The sequence below is a fragment of the Bos indicus genome, chromosome 1 (assembly GCF_029378745.1).
Source record: "Bos indicus isolate NIAB-ARS_2022 breed Sahiwal x Tharparkar chromosome 1, NIAB-ARS_B.indTharparkar_mat_pri_1.0, whole genome shotgun sequence".
Lineage (NCBI taxonomy): Eukaryota > Metazoa > Chordata > Mammalia > Artiodactyla > Bovidae > Bos > Bos indicus.
In genome coordinates, this window is record NC_091760.1 from 125923131 (window position 1) to 125950763 (window position 27633).

The 27633-nt window shown below is 42.9% G+C and overlaps 1 protein-coding gene across 4 annotated transcripts in view; it reads left to right on the top strand.

The window, feature by feature from the left end:
* The window catches only part of SLC9A9 (solute carrier family 9 member A9), a 663806-nt gene that overhangs the window by 507238 nt on the left and 128935 nt on the right, over window positions 1–27633 (top strand). For all 4 annotated transcript variants that reach the window (XR_011561320.1, XM_070770059.1, XM_070770128.1 and 1 more), the window contains one exon: window positions 22053–22108. Coding sequence is in view for 3 of the 4 variants with exons in the window: in XM_070770059.1 (XP_070626160.1) it covers window positions 22053–22108 (56 nt within the window). In the remaining variant the exon portion in view is untranslated. The remainder of the gene's footprint in view (window positions 1–22052; window positions 22109–27633) is intronic.

The following is a 27633-nucleotide window of genomic DNA, read 5'->3' on the forward strand; positions in this document are numbered from 1 at the left end:
AAACACATACTTGCAAAGTCACTTCAGACATGTCCAACCCTTTGCGACCCTGTGGACCATAGCCCACCAGTCTCCTCTGTCCATGGGATTCTCCAGGCAAGAATACTGGAGTGGGTTGCCACTTCCTTCTCCAGGGGGCCTTCCCCACCCAAGGATCAAACCCACATCTCAGAAGTCTCCTGCATTGGCAGGCGTGTTCTTTACTACTAGCGCCACCTGGGAAGCTCATGAAACATGTAGAAAAAACAGCAAAATGCAGAGGTAAATATGACTATAGCAATAATTAAATATGGATGAACTAAATCGAATGAAAAGGCAGAAATTATTGGACTAGATTTTAGAAAGATAAGATCCTCCTAGATTCAAAGATACAAGTAGACTAAAAGACAAAAAATGGAAAAAGATATACCATGGACATATTAACTGTAAGAGATCTGGCTGCTGCTGCTGCTAAGTCGCTTCAGTCGTGTCCAACTCTGTGCGACCCCATAGATGGCAGCCCACCAGGCTCCCCCGTCCCTGGGATTCTCCAGGCAAGAACACTGGAGTGGGTTGCCATTTCCTTCTCCAATGCATGAAAGTAAAAAGTGAAAGTGAAGTCGCTCAGTCGTGTCCAACTCTTAGCGACCCCATGGACTGCAGCCTACCAGGCTCCTCCGTCCATGGATTTTCCAGGCAAGAGTACTGGAGTGGGATGCCATTGGAGCCGTATACTAATAGAAGATAAAATGGACTGTCTCACACACACACACTTTGCTAGAGATTTCTTTATAATGATTTTTAAAAAGGGCCAATTATTAGGAAAATATAACAATTTTAAAGACATGTTCTTAACAACAAGGCCCCAAAATACATGAAGCAAAACTGACAGAATGGAAGAAAGGTTAAAGAAAAATATTAAGGAAATAATGGTAGAAGTTGCTTTCAGTAATTTAAAAATGAGAAAGGGACTTTGTGAATTACTGCAGCTTGAGAAATACCACCCCATGCCACATTGCAGACATATTGTTTTCAAATTTCAAGTTCACTCTGTATTATTATATCCTGACACCTCAGGAAATAGGTATCTTCAGCTAATCTCTTCATTTTAATCTTTCCTTCTCCTAAAAGTCCATTCTCACCAAAGGATTAAAATGGTTTTAGAATCTCCCCCATCATTGTTCATCTGCTTATTCAAGGTAGGCAACATACAAAGTTGAAAGGAAACAACCTAAATTTTAGAACTGTTTTACATCTGGGCTCTATTACTTACAACCGAATTACCTCTTCAAAATAACCTCTGTGACTCTTGACGTTCTCATTTTTTACATGTGATGTAGGATGAGACCTTGGAAGAAAAGCTATGACAAACCTTGACAGCGTATTAAAAAGCAGAGACATCACTTTGCAAGCTATGGTTTTTCAATGTACAGATGTGAGAGTTGAACCTTAAAGAAGGCTGAGCACCAAAGAACTGATGCTTTCGAACTGTTGTGCTGGAGAAGACTCTTGACAGTCCCTTGAACAACAAGGAGATCAAACCAGTCAATCCTAAAGAAAATCAACCCTGAATATCCATTGGAAGGACTGAAGCTGAAGCTCCAGTACTTCAGCCACTTAATGGGAAGAGCTGACTCATTAGGAAAGACCCTGATACTGGGAAAGATTGAGGGCAGGAGAAGAGGGTGACAGGATGAGATGGTTGGATGGCATCATTGACTCAATGGCCATGAGTCTGAGCAAACTCCAAGAGATAGTGAAGGACAGGGAAGCCAGGGGTTCTTCAGTCCATGGGGTTGCAGAGTCAGACACGACTGAGGGACTGAACAATAACAAAGGGTGAGACCACCTGAAGTCCCTTCTGAGCCTTACATGAACTGTTTTCACCAAGCTCACCATCAGGAAGTCAAAAGGACCCAGATTGCTGAGGTGGTGAGGTCCACCTCACTGCTTCTCTAGATTACGATTTCAGCTTCCAGAAAGCCTTCTGGGAGCTTTTAACATTTTCTATAGACTTTAGTAGTTTAAGATGGAGCATTTAATAAAGCACATTTTGCCTTTGGATGTAATAAGAGGATTTGGTTCTAGAACACTTTTATGCCTCCTGTTTAGGTCCTAATAGGTCTGTGAAACGATCTACGTTCGTAATATCTGCAGTCAGCAGATTTTAATCTGAGCCAGTCTAGGGCTGGGAGCCTTTATGTCAAGTTGGGCATGAATATGCAGATGCCCTAGAGAAACAGTTAAAAATGCAGTTCCAATTTTTATGGCTGGAAACAGAACTCTGTGTAAGATTTGTTTATTATACTCAGGAGTTCCTTGAGAAATTTCATGTCTCTACAAATGTAGTCCCTAGTTCAAAGTAAGAACTTTCTGCATCTACATGCTTATACATGTGAAATATTCTATATTAGCCTGAGTTTTGGCAGGAAACAAGCGATACATTCAAATTGATTCATTTAAAGGAAGTTAATAAAGGAAATATTTACAAAGATATGGGCTGGCCTAAGAAAACCAGCAAGGGATAGTGCAGCACCCCAGGACTAGGATCAGTGGAGAGCAGTTACAACCTCTACCTGAAAGGGCAGGGAAAGGGAGGATTGGCCAGAACCCAGAGAGAGTAGCTGCATAGAGCAGACTGACAGCAAGGAGCTGAGGCTTTGGGAGAGAGACACAGTCAACCATGGTGACCTAGTAAGGAGGGAGCCTGGAATAAATACCCTGTCTTCATTCACTTCCCTCCTTCCAGTATATTGGAAGGAGTACTTCCGTGCAGCCGAAACCAATCCAGAGTTAGAGGGCAAGAGAACATACTCGAGGCTGTTCACAGTGGTGAGAATCCCAGATCACAAGACAATGTGGAGGAGGAGGGAGGGAGGACATTGGGGGCAAATGGAGAAAGTCACACAGTTCCCAAATCCAGGGATGCGGGCAGCAAAAACAACTGTGAGGTTCTCTTATCCAAGATCAGGACTACAGTGAGGCAATCAAGGTATCTAAGATTTATAATTTAAGAAGATGCTCGATCTCAGGATCAGGCTAAGGTTGAGCACTTGCCTGATGGGGTCACCCAGTGCCAGCAAGCAGAGACTTGATTACCAAAATAAGACCAGATTTAGCCAGAGAATTGGAGTTGTTTACAAAATAATTAGCAGAGGGGATACATTACCTTTTGATATGTAAGTATAAAAAAATTGTTAAAAAGATTTAAAAATATCTCTTCAGAGACTTTAAAACTATTTCCTCAGAGACTTTTAAAACTTCTCTTTAGACTTTTCCCCAGAGATCCAGGCAGATAATACACTAGTTATACATGAACTATCCAGAAGCTAGTGTGTTTAATGGCCTGATTTGGCATGAAGCACTATTTTGGACTATTTTGTGTGGGTGTGTTATTGATTCCAACTGCACATTTTTTTACATTCTATCATTGCTGAAGTCAATCTTGTCTTATAATCAATGGAGTCAGAAGTGCAGTTAGTAGCATTTTTCTTCTCGTTGTTTAGTTGCTAAGGCATTTCCAACTCTTTTACAACTGCATGGACTGTAGCCCACGAGGCTCCCCAAGTATACAAAGTAATAGTGTACCTTGTAATTGATGGCATCTTTGATTTGGTGAAATTTAGTGTCAGTACTTTGAGCATCTAGTATGGATTTCATATCTAGCATTAATGGTCGTGATATATTCTCAACAGGATTTCATGAATGAATGAATGAACAATTGAGCAAAGAAGGGAATGAATGAAAGAGTCCTCCTGTCCTAGCTGATATTTCCTTTTGGGGCTTGGATAGTGTGGTGTCGGGAAAAATATTAGTTCATATACAATAGTTTAAGGTATCATCGGGCTTCCCAGGTGACGTTAGAGACAAAGAACCCTCATGCCAGTGCAGGAGACATAAGAGACACGGGTTCATCCCTAGGTAGGGAAGATTCCCTGGAGGAGGGCATGGCGACCCACTCCAGTATTGTTGCCTGGAGAATCCCATGGACAGAGGAACTTGGCAGGCTATAGTCCATAGAGTCGCAAACAGTCAGACACAACTGAAGCGACTTAGCACTCATGCAAGCTATCATCATGATCTTCTGGAATGATAGGCTAAAAAAGCCTGAATGTGGCATTAGCCATGAGTATTCACTTAATGCTCATTATTTCATTTTCTGCCAAATTGATGCAAATTCTGTGTACATGCTATACACTTCCTGTAGTTTTCATGATAACTTGAAACTGTTTTACAGCAGATTTTCACTCACTCATCTCATCTTCCTCTTTATCATCTGCTCTAAGATAACTCTTTCCAACACCTTTTCGTTAATTTTCAGCTCACATTGCTGATTTTACCCTCTGAATCTGAAATCAAGGTGCAGTTTCCAGTGTCATTCTATTAATAGCATTAACCATGAATTCTTTAAAGTTTTAAAATTTCATTTCCTTTTAACACAGTCCTGCATGCAGGCATACATTTTAGTCTCATGGTTAATAGCAGCTGGTTTGGCCAGAGAAAACATAATTCTTCTAGTGATTTGCTTTAATCCATTACTGCAGGAAACTAACATTATTTTCTTCTTTTTGATGAGCCATGTAGTAACAGCTTCCTATGTTAACCAATATCTCTTCCTGTCAATTAAATTAAGATATTTATTCATTTTTAGCAAAAAACAATATTGAGACTGGATTTTCTGACTTAACTCTCTTCTGGAGATAAGCTTTTCATTAATACATTATGTCACAAAGCTGAATATTAATTACTAATAAAATGGCCTTAAAAAGTGTTAACCACCCCAAAAGACAGTAGGATTTCAGTTGTTTTTAGAGGTTATGTATCACCATCTACTTCCAATTTGGGGTTTAAGTAATGGTTTTGGCAGCCATTATTCACCCCAAAGCTGTTTCCTTTTCAATTTTAGTGATTTATTAGTGTTGGTGAAACAATCTCCTTTGGCTATTTTTTTCATGTTTACATGTGGTTAATAATTCTGTACTATCTGCAGAATGTTGGTGATGGATAGCCAGAAGCAACAGATTTACTGGTGCAAAATTATTATAGAACTCAGTTCCAATGCTTTTTAATGGCTAAGTTAAAGAAACGTGTTATAAATCTTTTTAAAATTTTTAATTATTAAGATACATGGTATTACAATAACTTCAGATCATCTTCTCAGCCTCCATATGCTTTAGATAAAGTGTGCATTTTATCTGACAAAGCACTCCATTAGCACTCAATGTATGCACGCATGCTCAGTTGCTTCAGTCATGTCTGACTCTTTGTGACCGCATGGACTCTAGCCCACCAGACTCCTCTGTCCACGGGATTCTCCAGGCAAAAATAGTGGAGTGGATTGCCATGCCCTCTTCCAGGGAATCTTCCTGATCCAGGGATCAAACCCACATTTCCTGGGTATCCTGCATTGCAGGTGTATTCTTTACCACTGAGCTACCAGGGAAGCCCATAAGCACTCAATATATATTGGCTATTAAGCTTATAGCTGCTTTTTCGTACTCTTCCTTACTCCCATACTCCATTGTGCCCTCTCTCGGTACCTTGGTGACCTTTTGGCTTTTGTTCTTACCTCTTTCTGTTCTCAGGAATAAGCCTGGTCCAGTCACTTGTACATTGTATGAATACAAGTCCAAATATTACCTCTACCAAGTCCTTGCCTTTAAGTCTAGTCTTCAGCTGGGAATGAAGCACTTTATCTCATCCTAAGGAAGTTCAGGCATTAGTAGTTAGAGATGGTCATGATTTGGAGTAGTAGCCTTCTCAAAACATCTTGTAGATTACCTACAAGAGTTAAAACCAAGAGTTAAAGCCATGGGAGCCAAGAGTTAAAGCCAATTTGGGATAAAGAATTCAGGACAAGCGACTGGAATTATACCTTTTGCATCAGTTGTCTTGTAGATAAATATCCTTCAACTTTGCAAAGCTTTATTGTTCTCTTAGAATTATTTCCAGGACATCATCCCACATAAATGTCTCTTGGTCATCATTTACTCCGGCTGGGTCAACTTCTCTCCAGGATTAGTGTTTAGAGAAATTAAATAGTTCGCTAAATGTATGTTCTGTATATCTCCCCCTCATTGTCAAAGTCCATTCTTGTTTCTTCTGGATGATTTCTCATGGGTAGAGTATATTCTTTGCATCAAGAAAATATTCCCGTCCAGGGTCCTTCCCACTGACGTCTGAGCATATCAAAGAACGGTGTGAAGCCTTGCTCTGAGGGGACATCCAGACCCACATCATACACCATGTGTGGTCTTTCCTGGAGAGCAGGGTTCAGGCCACAGTTCCGCCTGGAGTTCCTTACAGCGTGGGCTGGTTTGGAGTGAAGGAAGGAGATGTACTTCGATATTGTCATGGGAGCCTATTTGTTTGACTGTGAAGTAACCTCGATAGTTTCCAGGTTTTAAGTTTTCCACTTCTCACTCAGACAGCTGACAGTCTGGGATTTATTTTCAACCACTTTGGGTTTCACACCCACATTAAAAGCAGGCTGCTACAACCACTTTGTATTCAGTAATAAAGTATTTCTCTTTTTTCTCATCCAACATCTTCAGTTTGACATTGAGAAGACACCCCACCTGATAACACACTAGAATTTAAACAAGCTAATCCACTTGAAAGGATGTTTTTTCTTCAAAGGGGATGAGCACTTGGCTCTGATAAATCCCTAATTGCCCAGGCAGGGCACCCAGAGTGAAGCCCTTAGGGAAGAAAGGGCAGATGCCTTGGTAAGTTATTGCATCTGTCTTCCCACCAAAGTGTGTCAGTGTGCTTCCAGCTTAGGTCAAAAGAAATTAGTCTGTATGTTCAGTCTCAATCCGCTTTCTAATTGACTCTTATCTGTAGCCTGAAATTAGCTTACATCTTGGCAGAACTAAAGACTCCAAACTCAAGGGAAGTTTTGCCAAATTTATAGAACAGGATGTAGAGCTGCCTTTGTGTCTGTGACACGTACTTGTTTACTGGTGTTTATTTTTCAAATAACATAACGTTCTCAGCATACTTTTATGTTCCCAAATGTACTTCTAAATTTTCAGAGTGTAAACACTAGTCCCATGACTCACCTATGCATCCAGAGCTCGCCTCTGCTTCTCAGTGTTTGCACTGTAAATAAGCCTCCACCAGAACGGAAGTCACATGGAAATGGACTTTAAGGTCAGGTGATAAAGGGTGAAACACAGCTCCATTGTGGAGATAATCACAGTTCAATCTTTATCCAGGAGACCTAAGCACCGAAGACAACATCATCCACAACCACCACAGCCGAACAGCAGCTACCACTTCTGAGCGCTGTCTCAGTGAAGTCCTGTGCTGACCCCTTACACACATCAACTCACAACACCCCCGCGGAATAGTTACTATTTACATTTCATTTCATGGAAAGAGAGGCACAGCTTCTGGCCTATAATCACACAGAAAAATGGTGGGACCAGCTTGTCAGAGTGTCTAACTCCTAATGATCATGTTATCTGCCTCTTGTTAGCTGCTAGCTAGTACTTTGAGTACACTGTGTCAACACACAATTAAAGAGAGAACAGATCCTTCTCTAGTCTGATCAGCCTGACAGTGACTCAAGAAATCTGTGCTGCATCCATAGTCTCATATAAAACAAATATCACATGGGCAATCATGGGACATCAAGACAGGAATGTGACATGAAACCTTGATCTAGCCGTTTTCAATCTGGGGATCAGACAAGTCCCAGGGATAGAAACGTGTAACCCAGCAGAGCATACTGGAGACCAACAGATGACAGTGTGTCCGTGTGCTGGTGGAGACCCAGAGTGACAGCTTTGTTCTCAGCAGCATCCCCAGACTTGCCAGTATCTTGCTCATCCATGTGAGTTCACAGTCACATCAAATACTTCATGTCCCCAAATTATGGAACCTCCCATTCTCCCTTCACTTCAGTGGCAGATATATTATTTTATCACTCTCCAAATTTAACATCAGAGTTGCTTCTGAGTACACATTACCCTGTGAGCTCTAAATCCAGTCTTCTGATAGAAATGTCAACTGTCTACCCAGTTACTGATCAAGGGGACTTGCTATCACACCTCTGTGATATCCATCATTCTTTGCTTAAAAGCAAACAAGAAATGGTGGAGCAGGTAACTTTTCTTGATACTGAGCTCACATGGACTACATCTGAGTAACCTCCATGTGGTACTGTCCCGTGTAATCGATATTAATCCAAACTACAATTTTTCTACATCTATTGCCACAGCCTTCATCCAGAAAATGTTTACCTCTTTTCAAGACTGTGATAAATTACCCTCCAGAGCCTCTTTCCTAAGCCTCTCTGTAGCCCTTCTTAAATAAGACGTCCAAACTGTCTTCAAATACTGAACGCAGTACACCCTCTCCAGCTTCCATGAGCATTCCCAGTCCACTGACCTTGGCCTTGAAATGCCCATTTCCTCTTATGATTCAGCCTCCATTTCAGACAAGCAAATAGTTTAAACTGTTAAGAGGGAGGGGCTGCTTTTCTCGAGCTTATAAGAATGTAGAGAGCTGACCTTGCTTCACTCACAATAGAAGTGCTCAGAACTTACTGATGCTGAGGTTCAGTTCCAGCTTCCTAATAGGGTATGCCTCAGGGCACATTACCAAAAGGGAGACATGGGGGAGGTGATAAATTAGGAGATTGGGATTAACATATACAAAGTGCTGTATGTAAAATAGGTAACTGTATAGCACAGGGAACTATACTCAATTTTTGCAATAACCTATATGTGAAAAAGAATGGATATATAAATATATATATACACATGCATGCTCATGCTTAGTTGTGTCTGACTCTTTGGGACCCCATGGACTATAGCCTGCCAGGCTCCTCTGTCCATGGAATTTTCCAGCAAGAGTACTGGAGTGGGTTGCCATTTCCTACTCCAGGGGACCTTTCCAACCCAGGGATAGAACTTGTGTCTCCTATATTGGAAGGCGGATCTTTTACCAACTGCGGCGCCATGTAAGAGACATACATATGTATGTCTTCCCATATATATGGGCTTCACATAAACATATATGTATGTATACATAACTGATTAACTTTTCTGTACAACTGAAACTAATACAACACTGTAAGTCAACTATACTGCAATAATTTTTTTTAAATGAAAGAAAATCCACACATATTCCTCCATATATGGTTAAAGGCAGGGGTGAACCATTCAGATATCCTGAGTAGAAACTCAGAATCATCTCAGTAGATTCCTCTCCTTACCTCCAGGTCAGTCCACCATATATCGCAACCCCCCGCTCCTTCATATACAAATCTCTCAAATCCATCTCTTCTCCACTACCGCTATCTTAACTTAGACTCTTGCATGGACCATTGCAGTAGTCTACTAAATGACCACTATACCTCTAGTTTATTAATATCTCAATTTTGCCAGTGGTTTTCCAGAACATGAATGTGATTGTTTCAACCCCTACTGCCTACAGGAATACGAAACAAAAAACACCCTCCTAAGCATAGCATTCAGCTTGAACATACAACATTCCAGATGTTCCACATTCCAGATGTTCAAGCTGGTTTTAGAAAAGGCAGAGGAACCAGAGATCAAATTGCCAACATCCTCTGGGTTATCAAAAAAGCAAGAGAGTTCCAGAAAAACATCTACTTCTGCTTTATTGACTATGCCAAAGCCTTTGACTGTGTGGATCATAACAAACTGTGGAAAATTCTGAAAGAGATGGGAATAGCAGACCACCTGACCTGCCTCCTGAGAAACCTGTATGCAGGTCAAGAAACAACAGTTAAAACTGGACATGAAACAACAGGCTGGTTCCAGATCGGGAAAGGAGTACATCAGGCTGTATATTGTCAACCTGCTTATTTAACTTATATGGAGAGTATATTATGTGAAATGCCAGGCTGAATGAAGCACAAGCTGGAATCAAGATTGCCGGGAGAAATATCAGTAACCTCAGATATGCAGATGACACCACCCTTATGGCAGAAAGCGAAGAACTAAAGAGCCTGTTGATGAAAGTGAAAGAGGAGAGTGGAAAAGTTGGCTTAAAACTCAACATTCAGAAAACTAAGATCATGGCATCTGGTCCCATCACTTCATGGCAAAAAATGGGGAAACGATGGAAACACTGAGACACTTTATATTTGAGGTTCCAAAATCACTGCAGATGGTAACTGCAGCCATGAAATTAAAAGACATTTGCCCTGTGGAACCAATAACACTGAAGAAGCTGAAGTTGAATGGTTCTATGAAGACCTACAAGACCTTTTAGAACTAACACCCAAAAAAAGATGTCCTTTTCATTATAGGGGACTGGAATGCAAAAATAGAAAGTCGAGAAACACCTGGAGTAACAGGCAAATTTGGCCTTGGAATACAGAATGAAGCTAAGACTAATAGAATTTTGCCAAGAAAATGCACCGGTCATAGCAAACACCCTCTTCCAACAACACAAGAGAAGACTCTATACATGGACATCACCAGATGGTCAACACCGAAATCAGATTGATTATATTCTTTGCAGCCAAAGATGGAGAAGCTCTATACAGTCAAAAAAGCAAGACCAGGAGCTGACTATGGCTCAGATCATGAACTCCTATTGCCAAATTCAAACTTAAATTGAAGAAAGTAGGGAAAACCACTAGACCATTCAGGTATGACCTAAATCAAATCCCTTATGATTATACAGTGGAAGTGAGAAATAGACTTAAGGGCCTAGATCTGATAGATAGAGTGCCTGATGAACTATGGACGGAGGTTCGTGACATTGTATGGGAGACAGGGATCAAGACCATCCGCATGGAAAAGAAATGCAAAAAAGCAAAATGGCTGTCTGAGGAGGCCTTACAAATAGCTGTGAAAAGAAGAGAAGTGAAAAGCAAAGGAGAAAAAGAAAGATATAAATATCTGAATGTAGAGTTCCAAAGAATAGCAAGAAGAGATAAGAAAGCCTTCTTCAGCAATCAATGCAAAGAAATAGAGGAAAACAACAGAATGGGAAAGACTAGGGATCTCTCCAAGAAAATCGGAGATACCAAAGGAACATTTCGTACAAAGATGGGCTCGATAAAGGACAGAAATGGTACGGACCTAAGAGAGGCAGAAGATATTAAGAAGAGGTGGCAAGAATACACAGAAGAACTGTACAAAAAAGACCTTCACGACCCAGATAATCACGATGGTGTGATCACTAACCTAGAGCCAGACATCCTGGAATGTGAAGTCAAGTGGGCCTTAGAAAGCATCACTATGAACAAAGCTAGTGGAGGTGACGGAATTCCGGTGGAGCTATTTCAAATCCTGAAAGATGATGCTGTGAAAGTGCTGCACCCAATATGCCAGCAAATTTGGAAAACTCAGCAGTGGCCACAGGACTGGAAAAGGTCAGTTTTCATTCCAATCCCAAAGAAAGGCAATGCCAAAGAATGCTCAAACTACTGCACAACTGCACTCATCTCACATGCTAGTAAAGTAATGCTCAAAATTCTCCAAGCCAGGCTTCAGCAATATGTGAACCATGAACTTCCTGATGTTCAAGCTGGTTTTAGAAAAGGCAGAGGAACCAGAGATCAAATTGCCAACATCTGCTGGATCATCAAACAAGCAAGAGAGTTCCAGAAAAACATCTATTTCTGCTTTATTGACTATGCCAAAGCCTTTGACTGTGTGGATCACAATAAACTGTGGAAAATTCTGAAAGAGATGGGAATACCAGACCACCTGACCGACCACTTGTGAAACCTATATGCAGGTCAGAAAGCAACAGTTAGAACTGGACATGAAACAAATAGGCTGGTTCCAAATAGGAAAAGGAGTACATCAAGGCTGTATATTGTCACCCTGCTTATTTAACGCATATGCAGAGAACATCATGAGAAACGCTGGGCTGGAAGAAGCACAAGCTGGAGTCAAGACTGCCGGGAGAAATATCAATAACCTTAGATATGCAGATGACACCACCCTTATGGCCGAAAGTGAAGAGGAACTAAGAAGCCTCTTGATGAAAGGGAAAGTGGAGAGTGAAAAAGTTGGCTTAAAGCTCAACATTCAGAAAACGAAGATCATGGCATCCAGTCCCATCACTTCATGGGAAATAGATGGGAAAACAGTGGAAATAGTGGCAGACTTCATTTTTGGGGGCTTCAAATCACTGCAGATGGTGATTGCAGCCATGAAATTAGAAGACGCTTACTCCTTGGAAGGAAAGTTATGACCAACCTAGATAGCATATTCAAAAGCAGAGACATTACTTTGCCAACAAAGGTCCGTCTAGTCAAGGCTATGGTTTTTCCATTGATCGTGTATGGATGTGAGAGTTGGACTGTGAAGAAAGCTAAGCACCGAAGAATTGATGCTTTCGAACTGTGGTGTTGGAGAAGACCCTTGAGAGTCCCTTGGACTGCAAGGAGATCCAACCAGTCCATTCCGAAGGAGATCAGTCCTGGGATTTCTTTGGAAGGAATAATGCTAAAGCTGAAACTCCAGTACTTTGGCCACCTCATGTGAAGAGTTGACTCATTGGAAAAGACTCTGATGCTGGGAGGGATTGGGGGCAGGAGGAGAAGGGGACGACAGAGGATGAGATGGCTGGATGGCATCACTGACTCGATGGACATGAGTCTGAGTGAACTCTGGGAATTGGTGATGGACAGGGAGGCCTGGGGTGCCGCGATTCATGGGGTTGCAAAGAGTCGGACACAACTGAGCGACTGAACTGAACTGAAATGAACTGCCCCGTGGAAGAAAAGCTATGACTATCCTAGACAGCATATTAAAAGGCAGAGACATTACTTTGCCAGCAAAGGTCTGTCTGGTCAAAGCTATGGTTTTTCCGGTAGTCATGTATGAATGTGAGAGTTGGACTATAAAGAAAGCTGCATGTCTAAGAATTGATTCTTTTGAACTGTGATGTTGGAGAAGACCCTTGAGAGTCCCTTGGACTGCAGGGAGATCTAACCAGTCCACCCTAAGTGAAATCAGTCCTGAATATTCATTGGAAGGACTGATGTTGAAGCTGAAACTCCAATATTTTGGCCACCTGATGTGAAGAACTGACTCATTTGAAAAGACCCTGATGCTGGGAAAGATTGAAGGTGGGAGGAGACAGGGACAACAGAGGATGAGAGGGTTGGATGGCATCACCGACTCAATGGACATCAGTTTGAGTAAACTCTGGGAGTTGGTGATGGACAGGGAAACCTGGCATGCTGCAGTCCATGGGTCACAGAGTCAGACACGACTGAGTGACTGAACTGAACTGAAGCATAGCAGTCAATATCCTTTACGATTTGGCCTCAAATTACTTTCTGATTTCACCCAGAGTGACTCTTCCCTCCTCAACATACATAATAACTCTCACAGTCTACTCGTACAGTTATTTGCTACGTCCTAAATCTACTTTGCTCTTTTAAATTTCTAGTCCTTTGCCCATGCTGTGCGCTCAGTCTGGAGTGCCCTCCCTCAACCTCTCTTTCACTAAATGCTCATGTGTTGTGGATCCCCGTCTATTAACAGTGATGCTCTGAGCTCAGGATGCCTAAGGCACTAACTCACCATACCCTTCATAGAGACCCCACAGACATTTCCCCTACTTGGGTCAACGTGTTGGCTAGACCAGCCCTTGTGGTCTCGGTTATGATTGCAGGACACACACTTCCAGAGACTATCAGGGAATTTTAAGGAACAAGACTCATTGCTCAGAGGGTATATGTGGCACTCCTGAGGCCACACAACAAAGTCATGGGGAGAGAGAGAGAGAATAGGGATCTGGGCTCTGTATTAGAACTGAGGGTGGAGTATCTAGGTTTTTGGGTGCTAACTCTTTATTGGCTAATTAAGCTGGAATTCGGGGGAAAACAGAATCTCAGTCACTCAAGCAGTCAGTCCAGTCCTCTGGGTTATCCTAGACTTTCTGAAAGAGGGAAATTTATGGGTGGACGCAGCCTAATTCCTCACTGGTTGTTTTGCTAGGAACTGTGTCATTTAGCTGGCAATATGTTTATTGAAGATAGATGTCTTTAGAAATGGATGCCTCAACAATCAAAAGCTTAATGTCAGACACTCACACTACACTCCCTTTTCAATATCCAACTCCTCTTTGAAATGTGCCCAAGCCCTTCACAACCCATCTTGGCTGGACTCTGTTGATGAATTCCAATAATTCCGTGTACAGTGCCTACCTTGCTGTACTTTAGTTCTTTACTTCCAATGTCTGTCTTTCCAATTACATCTGGGGTCATTGATGGCAGGAATCCTGTCACTGACTTATGTATCTTAGCGTCTATTATTCATGGACTTCCCTTGTGGCTCAGCTGGTAAAGAATCACCTGCAATGTGGGAGACCTGGGTTTGATCCCTGGGTTGGGAAGATACCCTGGAGAAGGGAAAGTCGATCCACTCCACTATTCTGGCCTGGAGAATTCCATGGACTGTATAGTCCATGGGGTTGCAAAGAATCGGACATGACTGAGTGACATTCACTTCACTTCACTTCATCTATGATTTATAGACAATCTATTCTTGGTTTTAATCTATTCTGTATTTGCCATTCAATTTGTTGTTGTTAAGTTGCTAAGTCGTGCCTGACTCTGTAGCACTGTAGCCCACCAGGCTCCTCTGTGCATGGGATTTCCCAGGTGAAACTACTGGAGTGGGTTGTCATTTCCTTCTCCAGGGGATCTCAACTCAGGGATCAAACCAGCATCTCCTGCATTAGAAGGCAGATTCTTTACCACTGAGCCACCAGGGAAGCCCCACCATTCAGTTTAGGGTATATCAATTTCTCCCTAATATCAAGAACATAAGTTAATGTTTCATAAGTGCTTCTTAAGTGGCAGCCAACATTTTACACACTTTATATGTATTAACTCATTTTATTCTTATAATAATCCATACACTGATATATATTTATCTCCATTTACAACTGAGAAAGCTGAGGTTTAGAGAGATAAGTAATTTGTCCCAAAATTATAAATGCAATAAATCCTAGAAGTGAGATTTGAACCTATACAGCCTTGCTACAGACTCCCAACTCATCTAATTACTGTGCTGCACAAAGTAAAATGAACTGGGATTTTTCCAATTATATTAGCCTATTTTTGTATTTCCCCAAAACCAATGTAAAATATTTGAGTGTTTAATTATATTAATTTTGATCATACACAAGCCCGACTAATATTTATTCAAATAACATGGGGTGGGGTTGGGGTGAAGTAGCAGATTGAGTCCCCATATGATGTTCCCATGGCTACACAATAGTCTCCAAGCCTCAGCGGGTGTCTTTCAGACTCCTCCATAGTCCTCCCCTATTTGTTGTGCTCAATATCCAGTCACTCTTCCCTTACTGAAAATGTCATTTTTTTTACATTCAGCCATCAAATACAGTTCTTAAAGGAAATGGTTTCTCCTCCCCCACCACCTGGCCCCGTCAGCCACGGGGGTGGGGGAGGGGTGCTCAAAAGAACCAAACTGAACAGTAAGACTATTGGAATTCACACAATGAGAGTAAACCCTGGTAATATTTCACTGCCTTTCCGGAGGTGCTAAGTGATAAGGATCAGAATGGATTTTGTTGGCTTTAATGGGAAAAGTGAGCCTTTTGTTAGTTACTTACCTTGCTTCCCCTCTAAGGAAAAACCCAACTTTGGAGCATTCGTTTTGCCGTGATTGGATATGGGAGCATCCTGAGACTTCAATATGTCTAATAAAACTCTCCAAAGAATGGAGGTGCCCTGGGAAGGGAGGGATGCCCAGAGATGTGTCTGGCTCTGAAAACAGCACTGGCTGCTTGCTGTAAATGAGGAACCTGGAGTGAGATGTTCCAGGGCACAGCTGGGAATATGTGCAAAGCTCATTTTCATTTTCATTTAAATACCATAGAGGCAGCACTCAACTTGCTTAAAATTAAAAGGTACATCAAAAATGCAAAACATGGTATAAAATTTTAACCAGTCTTTTTAGTTGCTTTTTAATCCTTTACTGGCTCTTCATATTCTCTGTATTCAATTCTCTATATTATTAGACATCTTCTTGGGCTGTGTGGTAGTTCCTCCATCCACCCTCAGCTTCCCTTTCTAAAGTTGCATGTACCTTTGTGGTTATTTATCCACTAGCTTAGTTATTCTTGGGCTTCCCAGGTGGTGCTAGTGGTAAAGAATTAGCCTACCAATGCCAAAGACAGAAGAGATGTGGGTTCAACCGCTGGGTCGGGAAGATCCCCTGGAGGAGGGCACAGCAACCTACTCCTGTATTCTTGCCTCGAGAATCCCATGGACAGAGGAGCCTGGCGAGCTACAGTTCACGGGGTCGCAAACAGTCAGACACAACTGAAGTGACTTAGCACATAGCACATTGCCTATTCTTTGTAATAATGTACTGTTCCCTTTTTACCTGCCTTCTCTTTGCTCTCTTTCTATCCATTCTTCCCTTCCTTCCCTTTGCTCTCTAAACGCCTTCCTTTCCTTCTTTGTTGCCCTCTCACCTCCCTAGCCTACCAGTAAATTGTGAATGAATTCCAATGTGGGAAGCTCCATAAATAAAACTGATATTTTACTGTGAAACCGGAAATCCCTGCTGTGCCCTGGCCACTACCTATGGCTCCACTGTAGCTGTTAGTTTCCACCAGAGGGTTGCCCAGTGCGGAATCGGGAACTAGAAGGGCTGAGCAGTGAGCATGGCAGTACTGAGCTCTGGCCCCGCTGATTTTAAAAAGCACCGATAATAATAAAAATAATAACCTAGGGATTTCCCTGGAAGTCCAGTGTTTAAGACTCTACCCTGCCAGTGCAGGGGACGCGGGTTCAGTCCCTAGTCGGGGAACTAAGATCCCACATGCCAGGCAGTGCAGCCAAAAGATAAAAATGAGCAGACAATAAAGAGGTTCTGGAAAGAACGATTATTTGTAAATAATAATTACATGGATAATAGCTGCTAACATGTCTTAAGAGCTCAGTAGGTACCAGGCCCTAAGCTAACACTTAACAAGTGTTTTCATTTAACCTTCACCATAACTCTAGGAGAAGGAAATGGCAACCCACTCCAGTATTCTTGCCTGGGAAATCCCATGGGCAGAGGAGTCTGGTGGGCTACAGTCCATGGGGTCGCAGAGTCAGACACGACTAAGCACACACACACAACAACCCTAGGAAACAAGTTCCATCATTATCCCCATTGTACTAGCCAGAAAACCTAGGCAGTGAGCAATGCAGGTCACACAGCAAAGAAACTCTTAACAACGGGGTCCACTCACCCCTCAGTGGCCACGGGGTGACCTTGGGTCTGGGATTACAGCCAAGACTGCTGTCTCCTGAAGAGCGCTGGCTAGCCGCATGGCTGGCTCTAACCTCAGGTGAAAAGAGGGTGGGCCATCAGGACAATCACAGGTGTCCCAGGAGGGGTTCTGTCAAGAAGCAGAGGACAGAATAGAAGACGTACGGCTACTTGCCATCAGAGTCAGTGAAAACTTTAAGTGATGGCACATCTGAACAAAGTTAGTGCAGCAAGATGGATAGTCCATGATGGTGATCAGAAGAGGAAGGGCAGGAGTGGGAAGTTCAGAAAAAGAGGCAAGGCATCACAGATGGCCAGAGATGGCCAGCCTGGCCCAACCACCAACTGGGGTTTACAGAGAGTGTTCGGTCAATGGAAGAGGCACTGATCCAGGCAGGGCCAGAGCACAGGGGCCATACTGGGCACTGAGGCTCAGAAACAAGGACATGTCCAGTTACCAGCCCTGAGGCACTGCCTCCAGGTCAGATGAGCAGAAAGCTTAGTTCAAGGCTGGGGGAAAGGTGCTGAAGAAACTGAGATATCCCCTCAGGGGTTGTACTTTATCCTACATACTTGTGATCTCGCCTGGGGAGCTTCTGTATACACATGTGATGCCACATGCCAGGGTGACGTGGTGTCTTCTTTCTAATAATCTCTCAAGATCCCATAGTATGTAGGTGATCTTATGCATAAAAGTGAGGGGACTCAAGGGTAGCCCTTTACGGGGCTACTTTCACACTCTGATTTGCTTTCTCAAAGAAGAGAGTAAGAGATACAGATGCAACTGGCATGTTGGCTTAACCCTGGGGATGCCATGTGAATGTGCCATGCACGCTGATGCCAGTATACACATCACAATTGAGAAAATTGTGCAGAAAATTGCCCTTGGAGGCAATGTGGGGGTGGAGGGAGTGTGGGGGTAGACGGTTGGTCTGTGGGTGTGCAGGGTGTAGCAGAAGACAAGCTATTTTCTCAGAAGCCCTTCTAGAATGCTTCAATTATATTATGTTGTCACATACATGTATGTATTATAAACTTAAAAAGAAAAAAATGTACTAAATCTGACCGTCAGGTTGTCATACTAAATATATACACCTATGGCTAATATGGTTGATGTATGGCAGAAACCAAATAAATTTTTTTAAATATCCTATGATAAGCCATAATGAAAAAATATAAAAAATAAAAAGGCGAGCACAGAGTTAATATGCTGACATATTGTTGCAGGCAGGAAATCTAATTGGCAGATACAAGAATTTCAAAAAGAAAAAGAATAGTAGCCAGGGACCATTTAATATGGGCATAAAGAGGTTCACATGCCTCTTGGAAATCATTATAACACAGTGAGTGTTAGATTTTATGGGGCCGGTGGCGATCCTGAGACCTCCAGTAAAGCTCCGAGTTACCCCCATCACACTGTGTTTAAGGAGGCAGGGAGCCAGGTAATATATTTTAGCAAGATTCCTATCAAAAGAAGCCAAAATCACCAGTGAGAGAAGGCTTCACTCTTAGGTGCCTTTCCTTCATAGCCCTTAAATTATAATAAACATTTTAGATTTTTAAAAAATTAGATCTACCCAACTGTATGCCCTGTGAGGACAGGGACCACGTCTTCTCTGTTCTCGTAGTTGCCCCAGAGGGAAATAACTCCCACTCACATAGGGTTCTGTTTCCTCAAGCCTCATGAGACTTTTTTTAATATTTATGTATTTGGCTGTGTCAGGTCTTAGTTGGAGCACACAGGATCTACATTGCATCAATACAGAACCTTTGGTTGCTGCTCGGGAGCTCCAGAGGACGCGGGCTCAGTTGCCCCACAGCATGTGGGATCTTAACTCCCCATCCAGGAATCAAACCTTCATCCCCTGCACTGGAAGGTGGATTCTTAACTACTGAACCACCAGGGAAGACCCAAGTTCCCTGAGATGTTTAGTCTGTTCTAGGCAAGAAAGACTGCAGGCCTGGCCTCGGGAGCAGATGCTGAGCTTCCATGAAATGGGAGGTGTGGGAGGAGATGTGTTCTTCCTCTGAGAACAGCAGATCTCTTGGACTCCCGAGATGCTCTTCACGGAGTCCCGCATAAAACAGAAAGACATAAACTGTCCCCTCTTCTTCCTCTCTTCCACCTGGCTTCTGGAATAACTGAAACTAGCCTGGTCTACTGTGGTGGCTGCTGGGGAGGAAAGCCTAAACGTCAGTGGAAAATCTCAGTGCTGCCTCCAACTTTAAACGTTGGGTTTCTTGTGAAATTTGACTTTTGTTCCTTCCAGTTTTCTAGACAGAGAACTGAAAAAAGGGGCCCTAAACAGATGCAGCTATGGAAAGTCCAGGGCCCTCAGTCCAGTTCACTGCCTGCATGGGTGCTGGTTAGCTCTTGGGGCTGGGGAGGGGTCCAGGCTTACTCAGTAATAAAGGCTCCTGCAGAAGCTCAGGTCCACCAGAGACATGAGAAGGGGGGCCTGGGGCCCCACTGTTCACAGAGGCTGGGCTCAGGTCAGGCTCATTGCCTAGACTCACCTCAGAAGGCTGGGCCTCAACTCCCCTCCATTCTGCCTCCCCTACTCCTTCCTCCTTTCCTTCCAGGATCCCACACTATCTATCCTCTTCTGGCCCCCTCCTTCCTCTCCCCGCTCCCCACTTCCTCCTCCCTCCCCCCTCCCTCTCCCTCCTCTCCTTTACCCCTCCCCCTCCCCCCTCTCTCCCCTCCCTTCTCATCCCTCTAGGCCCCTCCTTTCTCCTTCCTGACCCCCTTTCCCTCCCTCCTCTCATCCTTCTCTCCCCCCAGCTTCAATAAAACAGGTCAAATAGCTCTTTCTACTCTAAGAAAGTCAAAGGTTAGCCTCCACCAGAGGCTCTTTCCAGTTACCTGAAGTCCAAAAGATTCCGCACCCAGTAAACAGCTACCTACTTCCCCTACCCTGGGTTAGCGAGAAGGGGCCCTTCAGGCCCAGAGGCCACTGGTCTTTGCAACCGGCGCCTCTGCACAGTGGCCTTCCTTTCACAGGCTAGCACGTCGGCAGGACTGGTGGTGTCCACCTGCCTCCCCTCCCCCACCCAGAGAACAGAACTGGAGCACTCAGGAAGAATTTCCGGGAGCAGGAGGGCTAGGAAAGACTCCAAAGCGCTGGAGGTTGTGGCGTTCTCAGGAAAGGCTCTGGCCGAGCTTGAGCAGGTGGCTGAGGCCCTGAGCCACCACCCCCCACCCCATCCTGCCTGCCACAGGCAGAGGCCCACTGCCCAGAGCAGAGGAAGTTCAAGCTCCAGGCCCTCACGCGCTCCGGCCCTTCCAAGGCCCTGGGAAGAGCCCCAGCATTGTGTTCCCAGGGTCCTATGTTTTTGTAAGATTTGCAAAAGGAATAGATTTTAACCACTGTTGGGTTGGATCGCTGTTTCTTTCTACTACCGTCTCCTCTCGGTCTTACTTCGCCCCGGTCAGATGGCTCTGGTGTGGCCCTGGGCATCTGGGGGGTCTGACCAAGGGGAAACTGAACTGGGAGTGCATTCAGCTTATACTCAGTGGGGTTTTGTGGTCTGCTGTCACTCTGTGAAGGGCAAGCCACTGCTGTTCCTACTGCAGGGACCGCTCACAGGACCAGCGCCACGAGGCTGAATCCAAGTTGAATGTGTTCTGTGGTACCTGGCTTCTCAAGTCTATGGTTAGCGGAGGAAAAACAAGGCTTGAAATGTCCTGAGCCAGAAGCTAATCTGTGGAAAACTCTTCCAGTTGTGAGATGTGTAAAATTCTAAGTGGAGGATTCCGTTCTCATCAATGCGCCGTCAAAATGGAAATTCAAGAATACTTATATTCAGTGATGCAGCACTTACACTGATAAATGTACTGGGTAGTAGTGTTGACGAGAATCGCTTGAAGGGAAATTTATCAGAAATCTTGTCTTTTCAGGGTATTAATCTTTAGCGGTTTTGCACACAGCAAGTATGTCTGTGTAAGGAAGCACGCTATAATGACTCCCAATTATTAATAATTTCCATCAGTCTTACTAGAGGAAAGACTACCTTATCTTCCCATTCTCTCTTATACAAAGTCATTATATCATGTAAACAGAGTAAGAAAGTATGCAGGCAAAACTCAGGAGGAAAAGTTATTTTAGAGGTATATCAGACAGTAAATTAGTTAGAACATTATACGTCTTATAAATTTCGAGATGTCTGTTGCACAGATTTTAAAATTATTAATTGTGTTACAATTTATTTTCTTGTTGTAAAGAGTCACTTTCATACCTCATTTTGTATTTGTATTTTTGCATTAATTTGCTCAAAGAGAGCCCCCTAAATCGTATAAGTCCCACAAACCTGGATCCTCCCTACTGCCAGCCTCCATGAGCATCTGGATGAAAGATCAGATTTTTCCCTAAATAAAATATTGTAAAGCAACTAAAAAAACCTTTTGTTTGTTTGCTTGTTTCTGTCCTGGGAAGCCTGCTGCAGCCCAGGCCCCCACATCCCCGGAGCAGTGTGGTCAGTGAGTCCTGCCAGAGAAGCAGGTGGCCCTCCCTCCAGGAGCCCTGTCTGGGGGCCCTGGAGGTCTTTCCCTGAGGGCTTCACTCCTAGATTCTCTTGCTGGGAAAGACAGCAGTGGGGAACAGCTGTCGGTGCTCCGTTGCACCAGCTGTACAGAGGCCCAGCTGTGCGAGCTCTCCTGTTCCCATAAATCTATTTTATGTTCCCTGGACTCAGGGAGAGGTACAAGGGTTTTCTGCCAAACCAGTCCTCTGATTCGTACTGTCTTTGGTTCAGGTGGTCTGACCTAAGAGACTGTCTCGTCTCATCTGCACAAGACCCTTACCAGTTCTCTCTTCTCTTTAACAGGGTTGGTGTGGACCTGGATGAAGATCAGAAGGAGGAACCCTCCTCACACCAGGCAAGTCAAAAAAGCGGAGGCATAGAGAACAACAGCCTGAGCTGTTCTGTTTCATAGCCAGGAAGCCCCATTCTAAAGGGGGGCTATTTTCTCAGATAAAACAAATCAGATGACTATAAAACACGTGGGAATTCAGGGTGTCTATAACCTTTGTATCACCTCTAGAGTGCTTAGGACCAGCAGACACTTGTGCCTTCTTTGTGGCCTCAGGAAGCCTGGAAGCTGCAGTGTGGGAGCAAAAGCACAGCTCTTGTCATCAGGCAGCCTGGAGTTCAAATCCCTGCCCAGCAACTTGCTTGCTGTGGTCATTTCAGTGAAATTGATTTGATGCATGTTCAACACATGTGGGGCACAAAACAGATGGGCCTGCTTCTCCTGCGTGACTTCTCATTTATCAGGTTGAGGTATACAGAAATACAGAAACGTTAAAAATCTGCAAAAGCACAGCCTGAAAATCCTAAGGGAAAATCGTTCAGGACAACATGCTGTCACCTCAAGTAAGAGAAGTGTAGTCTCCAATCTCTGGGCTTGAATCTAACATCAGAGTAAAATCTATCATTGGCAATTTCGCTTTAGTTGTTTTTCACTTGGTACCCAAAGTTAACAACTGTGTAGCCATGTTGCACCTTTTGCTGAAATTGCAGGTAGACAGACATGAAATCCAGGTAGAATAGCATCATAAATAAGTGATGCTGCTTAATGAATCGTGTCCTGATCCTATCTGAATTTGAAGAGAATCCATCTCTTTTATCTCGTGGCTTCTTCCTACCATCACATCAATGAGACACAGCTGGTTAGTGCTGCCAGGCAAGATGCTGCAGCTTTCCTGGTTCACACAAAGAAGGAAGGATGTTATGCTCTACAATAAGGGCTGGAAAATTAAGTTGGCAATGATCCGGCTCATATGCACTTTGAATTTCTTTTGCCACATGTGTTCCAAGGTCAGGCTAGTACTGTTTTCACTGACTTTATTGCCCAGGAAAGACACCTAACTGCAGGACTGAGCCCAGCAGGGGTATCAGCACACTGGGATTAGGGCCAGAGTATTGACCTTGGAAAGGTGATCAAAACCCTCTCCTTACACTGGTGGGCTGTAATGAGTCAGCAGGAAGGGCTCCTGGTTAGGATTTTCACAATCTCATGCAGGTCAACTAATCCCTTCTCCTACTTTCAAGCAAAGCTTTTATCTAAGTTTTGTTCTTCTCCTATATCTTTTTCTTTAAAAAAAAAAAAAAGTGATATAATAAGAAAATTGATCAAAGAAAATTCTTCATCTTCTTCTAACTGCCTAATACTTTACAGTTACATGTAATTATTGGTAAGATTATCTGCTAGCTTAAATTTTTTCTTTTATAATTTAAATGTATTTTATTTTCGCTCATTCACACCATTGTCAATTTAGTAACAATTCTTACCTGAAAATACTTTTAATCAGTTGAAAGTACTTTTTTGTTGTTCTTAGAAAAATGAGATATACCACATAGTACAGTGAAAATTGTACCCCAGTAGGTGAGTGACAAAGAATCCAACTGCCAATACAGAAGACATGGGTTCAATCCCTGGGTCAGGAAGATCCCCTGGAGAAGGAAATGGCAATCCACTCCAGCACTTTTGCCTAGAAAATTGCATGGACAGAGGAGCCTGGCAGGCTACATGGGGTTGCAAAAGAGTCAAACATGACTTGGAGATTAAACAACAGTGAAAACTGCTTGCTATTTAGATCTTCGGCAAGCTTTTTACATCTTTGAGTCTTAATTTTCCTATCTATATAACGCAAATGATAATAATGTCTACTTCAGGTTGTTAAAACAATCAAGTGAAATTATAGTTAAGACTACCTAACTTAATCTCATTAAAACCATCTTATCTCATAAACTATTTGATGAAGCAGCTTATACCACCACATATGATAAAATAATAGTGAAATATTTTTAAGAATTTTAAAATTCAGTTTAAAAAATTTATAAAAGCAGGAAGACAAAAACCAGAGAAGTAAAAAAAAAATCATAAATAAAAGATCATAAGGTCCTATATACTTGCTAAAGTTGAGCCACAAGTAAGCTTGCTGGTAGCCAAAGAGGTGGGAAAGGAAGTAATAATTAGCAATATACTAAGTTATTATACTTAGAAAAATTACACTCACTCCCCAAGCTGTACAAAGCTTCACAGACCACAATGCTTTAAAAGAATTTTCTCACTTGAGGCTTCCTGTAGAGGACATGTAAGGAGCTGTCTAACTAACTTGCATGTAATTTGCATGGTTTCTACTGCTCTTCTGCTGCTTAAAAATAGTTTTAATTTTAAGAAGTGTCCTGGAATTGTTCTTATTCATGCTGCTTGACTACTAAGATGACTACATTTCAGATAAAGGTTTTCATCACACTTTGCAGTAATTTTTATTTTCAATGTCAAGTACAGGAAACAGTGGGCTCAGACCACAAGTAACAAACCACAGTGTCCATGCAGCTGCCATTTAGCCTGGACAGAGGGGGTTTTGGGGGACTTTTCAAACCATGTGTCAAAAACCTCTTTGCCCTCATTTTGCCTGACAGCTCTTTGCTTATTATCAGCATCTGTTGCTCTGACTATAGAGCATAAACTTAATTCTTAGGAGGACTGTATTTTTCCACTCAGTTTGCATTTTATTAAATTGGCCTTGCGTTAACAAACAGGTATCTTTGCGGTGGTCAACTTCTGAAAAAAAGACTTTATTCTTAGTTGTTGTTCAGTTGCTCAGTCATGTCCAGCTCTTTTGCAACCCCATGGACTGCAGCTCGCTAGGCTCCTCTCCTGGGATTTCCCAGGGCAGAATACTGGAGTGGGGTGCTGTTTCCTTCTCCAAGGGATCTTCCCGACCCAGGGAACAAACCCGCATCTCCTGCATTGGCAGGTGGATTCTTTACCACTGAGCCACCAGGGAAGCTTGCCTTATTCTTATCAGAAGCTAAATTTTTTCAGATAATTATGGCAATTACTGATCATAATTTTGATCACTCTCAAAATCAATAATAAGCATATGTAATGACATGTACATATCTTTGAAGGAATTTCCTCTTTCTCTGTTTCTGGAGAGTAAAATAGCCTTTGGAAAGTAGGAACTTGCAGCTGTGACTACCCAGCCGTGTCACGATTTTCCTTTTTGCCTTGTAACACCTCGGAAGTGTGAATGGTATTACATTCTTACCCATTCCAAGCCCAGAAGCTTTAGAAAGCATGTTCCACAAGCAGATACTAAACTTTAAATATATACTGTATGCAAATGTGCCACTTCAAGAAATGAAAGGCATTGCAGCTGTGAAATTTATTTCTCTTAAATGTAAAAAAAAATAAAAATAAAAACACCCTCAGACAAACTTCCCCCTTTGACAGGAAGTTTTCCTTGTACTTGATGCTGTGTCCTTGGCATCACAGCATTCAGAAAAGGTGAGACCCATTGGAGCACCATACCTGCCTTCTTAGTTCAATAAAAAAATTCCTGCTACCCAAGAAGGGCCACCACTATGGCTTCTCCTTTTCCTGCTTGCTATCTTTCATGATCATCCTGATATTTGTAGAGTGCTAACTATTGTTGTTAGCACTTCTGAATGTTAATACTTTAGCTGTGTTAACTCATTTACCCAGATAAACCTATGGGTAGGTGCTATTATTATACTTGTATTTTAAATAAGGAAACTGTACACAGAGAATTTAAATAACTTACTGAAGGACACATAGTGAGAAGAGGTGAAATTCGAACCCAGATAATCTGGTTCCAGAACTTCCACTCTTAATGGATGTGCATGCATCTGTTCATCCATTCATTCATTCATTCGTACAAGCCACTATGTCAGGCAGGAATCTAAGTGAGGTGCCTGAATCTAAGTGAGGTGAGGAGGAGGCATCAGTTACCAATTCAAAGTCACCCTCACAGAGCTTACACTCTAGTGGGGGACACAGAGAAGAAAGTAGTAAACCTCTATACACTGTCAGTTCAGAGAATAATAACAATGGAGCAGGGAAGAGGATGGAGAACAGCAGAGGAAAGGCTATGGCTGGCTTCCTTTCTGAGAAAGTGGCCTTTGATTAGACACCTGAACAATATGCAGAAGTGAGATGTGCACATAGGCTCTGGGGTCAACGGGCCAGGCAGAGGGAATAGCAAGGATGACGTCACAGTGGGTTACAGTGTGCTCCATACACCGCAGGCATGTATATGTATATGTATATGCTCCCTCAGCTCCATACCATGTGGCTGGAGCTGAGGGAGCACGGTGGAAGCAAATGGAGAAGGTGTGGGAGAGACCAAGAGGGGCCAGATCATTGGCCATGGTGGTAGATCAATGAAAGAGATGGGAATACCAGACCACCTGATCTGCCTCTTGAGAAATTTGTATGCAGGTCAGGAAGCAACAGTTAGAACTGGACATGGGACAACAGACTGGTTCCAAATAGGGAAAGGAGTTCGTCAAGGCTGTATATTGTCACCCTGCTTATTTAACTTATATGCAGAGTACATCATGATAAACGCTGGACTGGAAGAAACACAAGCTGGAATCAAGATTGCCGGGAGAAATATCAATAACCTCAGATATGCAGATGACACCACCCTTATGGCAGAAAGTGAAGAGGAACTCAAAAGCCTCTTGATGAAAGTGAAAGTGGAGAGTGAAAAAGTTGGCTTAAAGCTCAACATTCAGAAAACGAAGATCATGGCATCCAATCCCACCACTTCATGGTAAATAGATGGGGAAACAGTGGAAACAGTGTCAGACTTTATTTTTCTGGGCTCCAAAATCACTGCAAATGGTGACTGCAGCCATGAAATTAAAAGACACTTTTAAGGAAAGTTATGACCAACCTAGATAGCATATTGAAAAGCAGAGACATTACTCTGCCAACAAAGGTTCGTCTAGTCAAGGCTATGGTTTTTCCTGTGGTCATGTATGGATGTGAGAGTTGGACTGTGAAGAAGGCTGAGAGCTGAAGAACTGATGCTTTCGAACTGTGGTGTTGGAGAAGACTCTTGAGAGTCCTTTGGACTGCAAGGAGATCCAACCAGTCCATTCTGAAGGAGATCAGCCCTGGGATTTCTTTGGAAGGAATGATGCTAAAGCTGAAACTCCAGTCCTTTGGCCACCTCATGTGAAGAGTTGACTCATTGGAAAAGACTCTGATGCTGGGAGGAATTGGGGGCAGGAGGAGAAGGGGATGACAGAGGATGAGATGGCTGGATGGCATCACTGACTCGATGGACGTGAGTCTGAGTGAACTCCGGGAGTTGGTGATGGACAGGGAGACCTCGCGTGCTGCGATTCATGGGGTCGCAAAGAGTCGGACATGACTGAGCAACTGATCTGATCTGATCTGATGTATGATGGAAGCAAAAACTTTTAGGTTTGGAACTTAAACCAACTTTTTTAAAAACTCATTTTTCTTCCATTTCCAACTCTGCCAACTATTATTGTTCAGTTTAGTTCAGTCGCTCAGTCATGTCTGACTCTTTGCAACCCCATGAATTGCAGCACGCTAGGTCTCCCTGTCCATCACCAA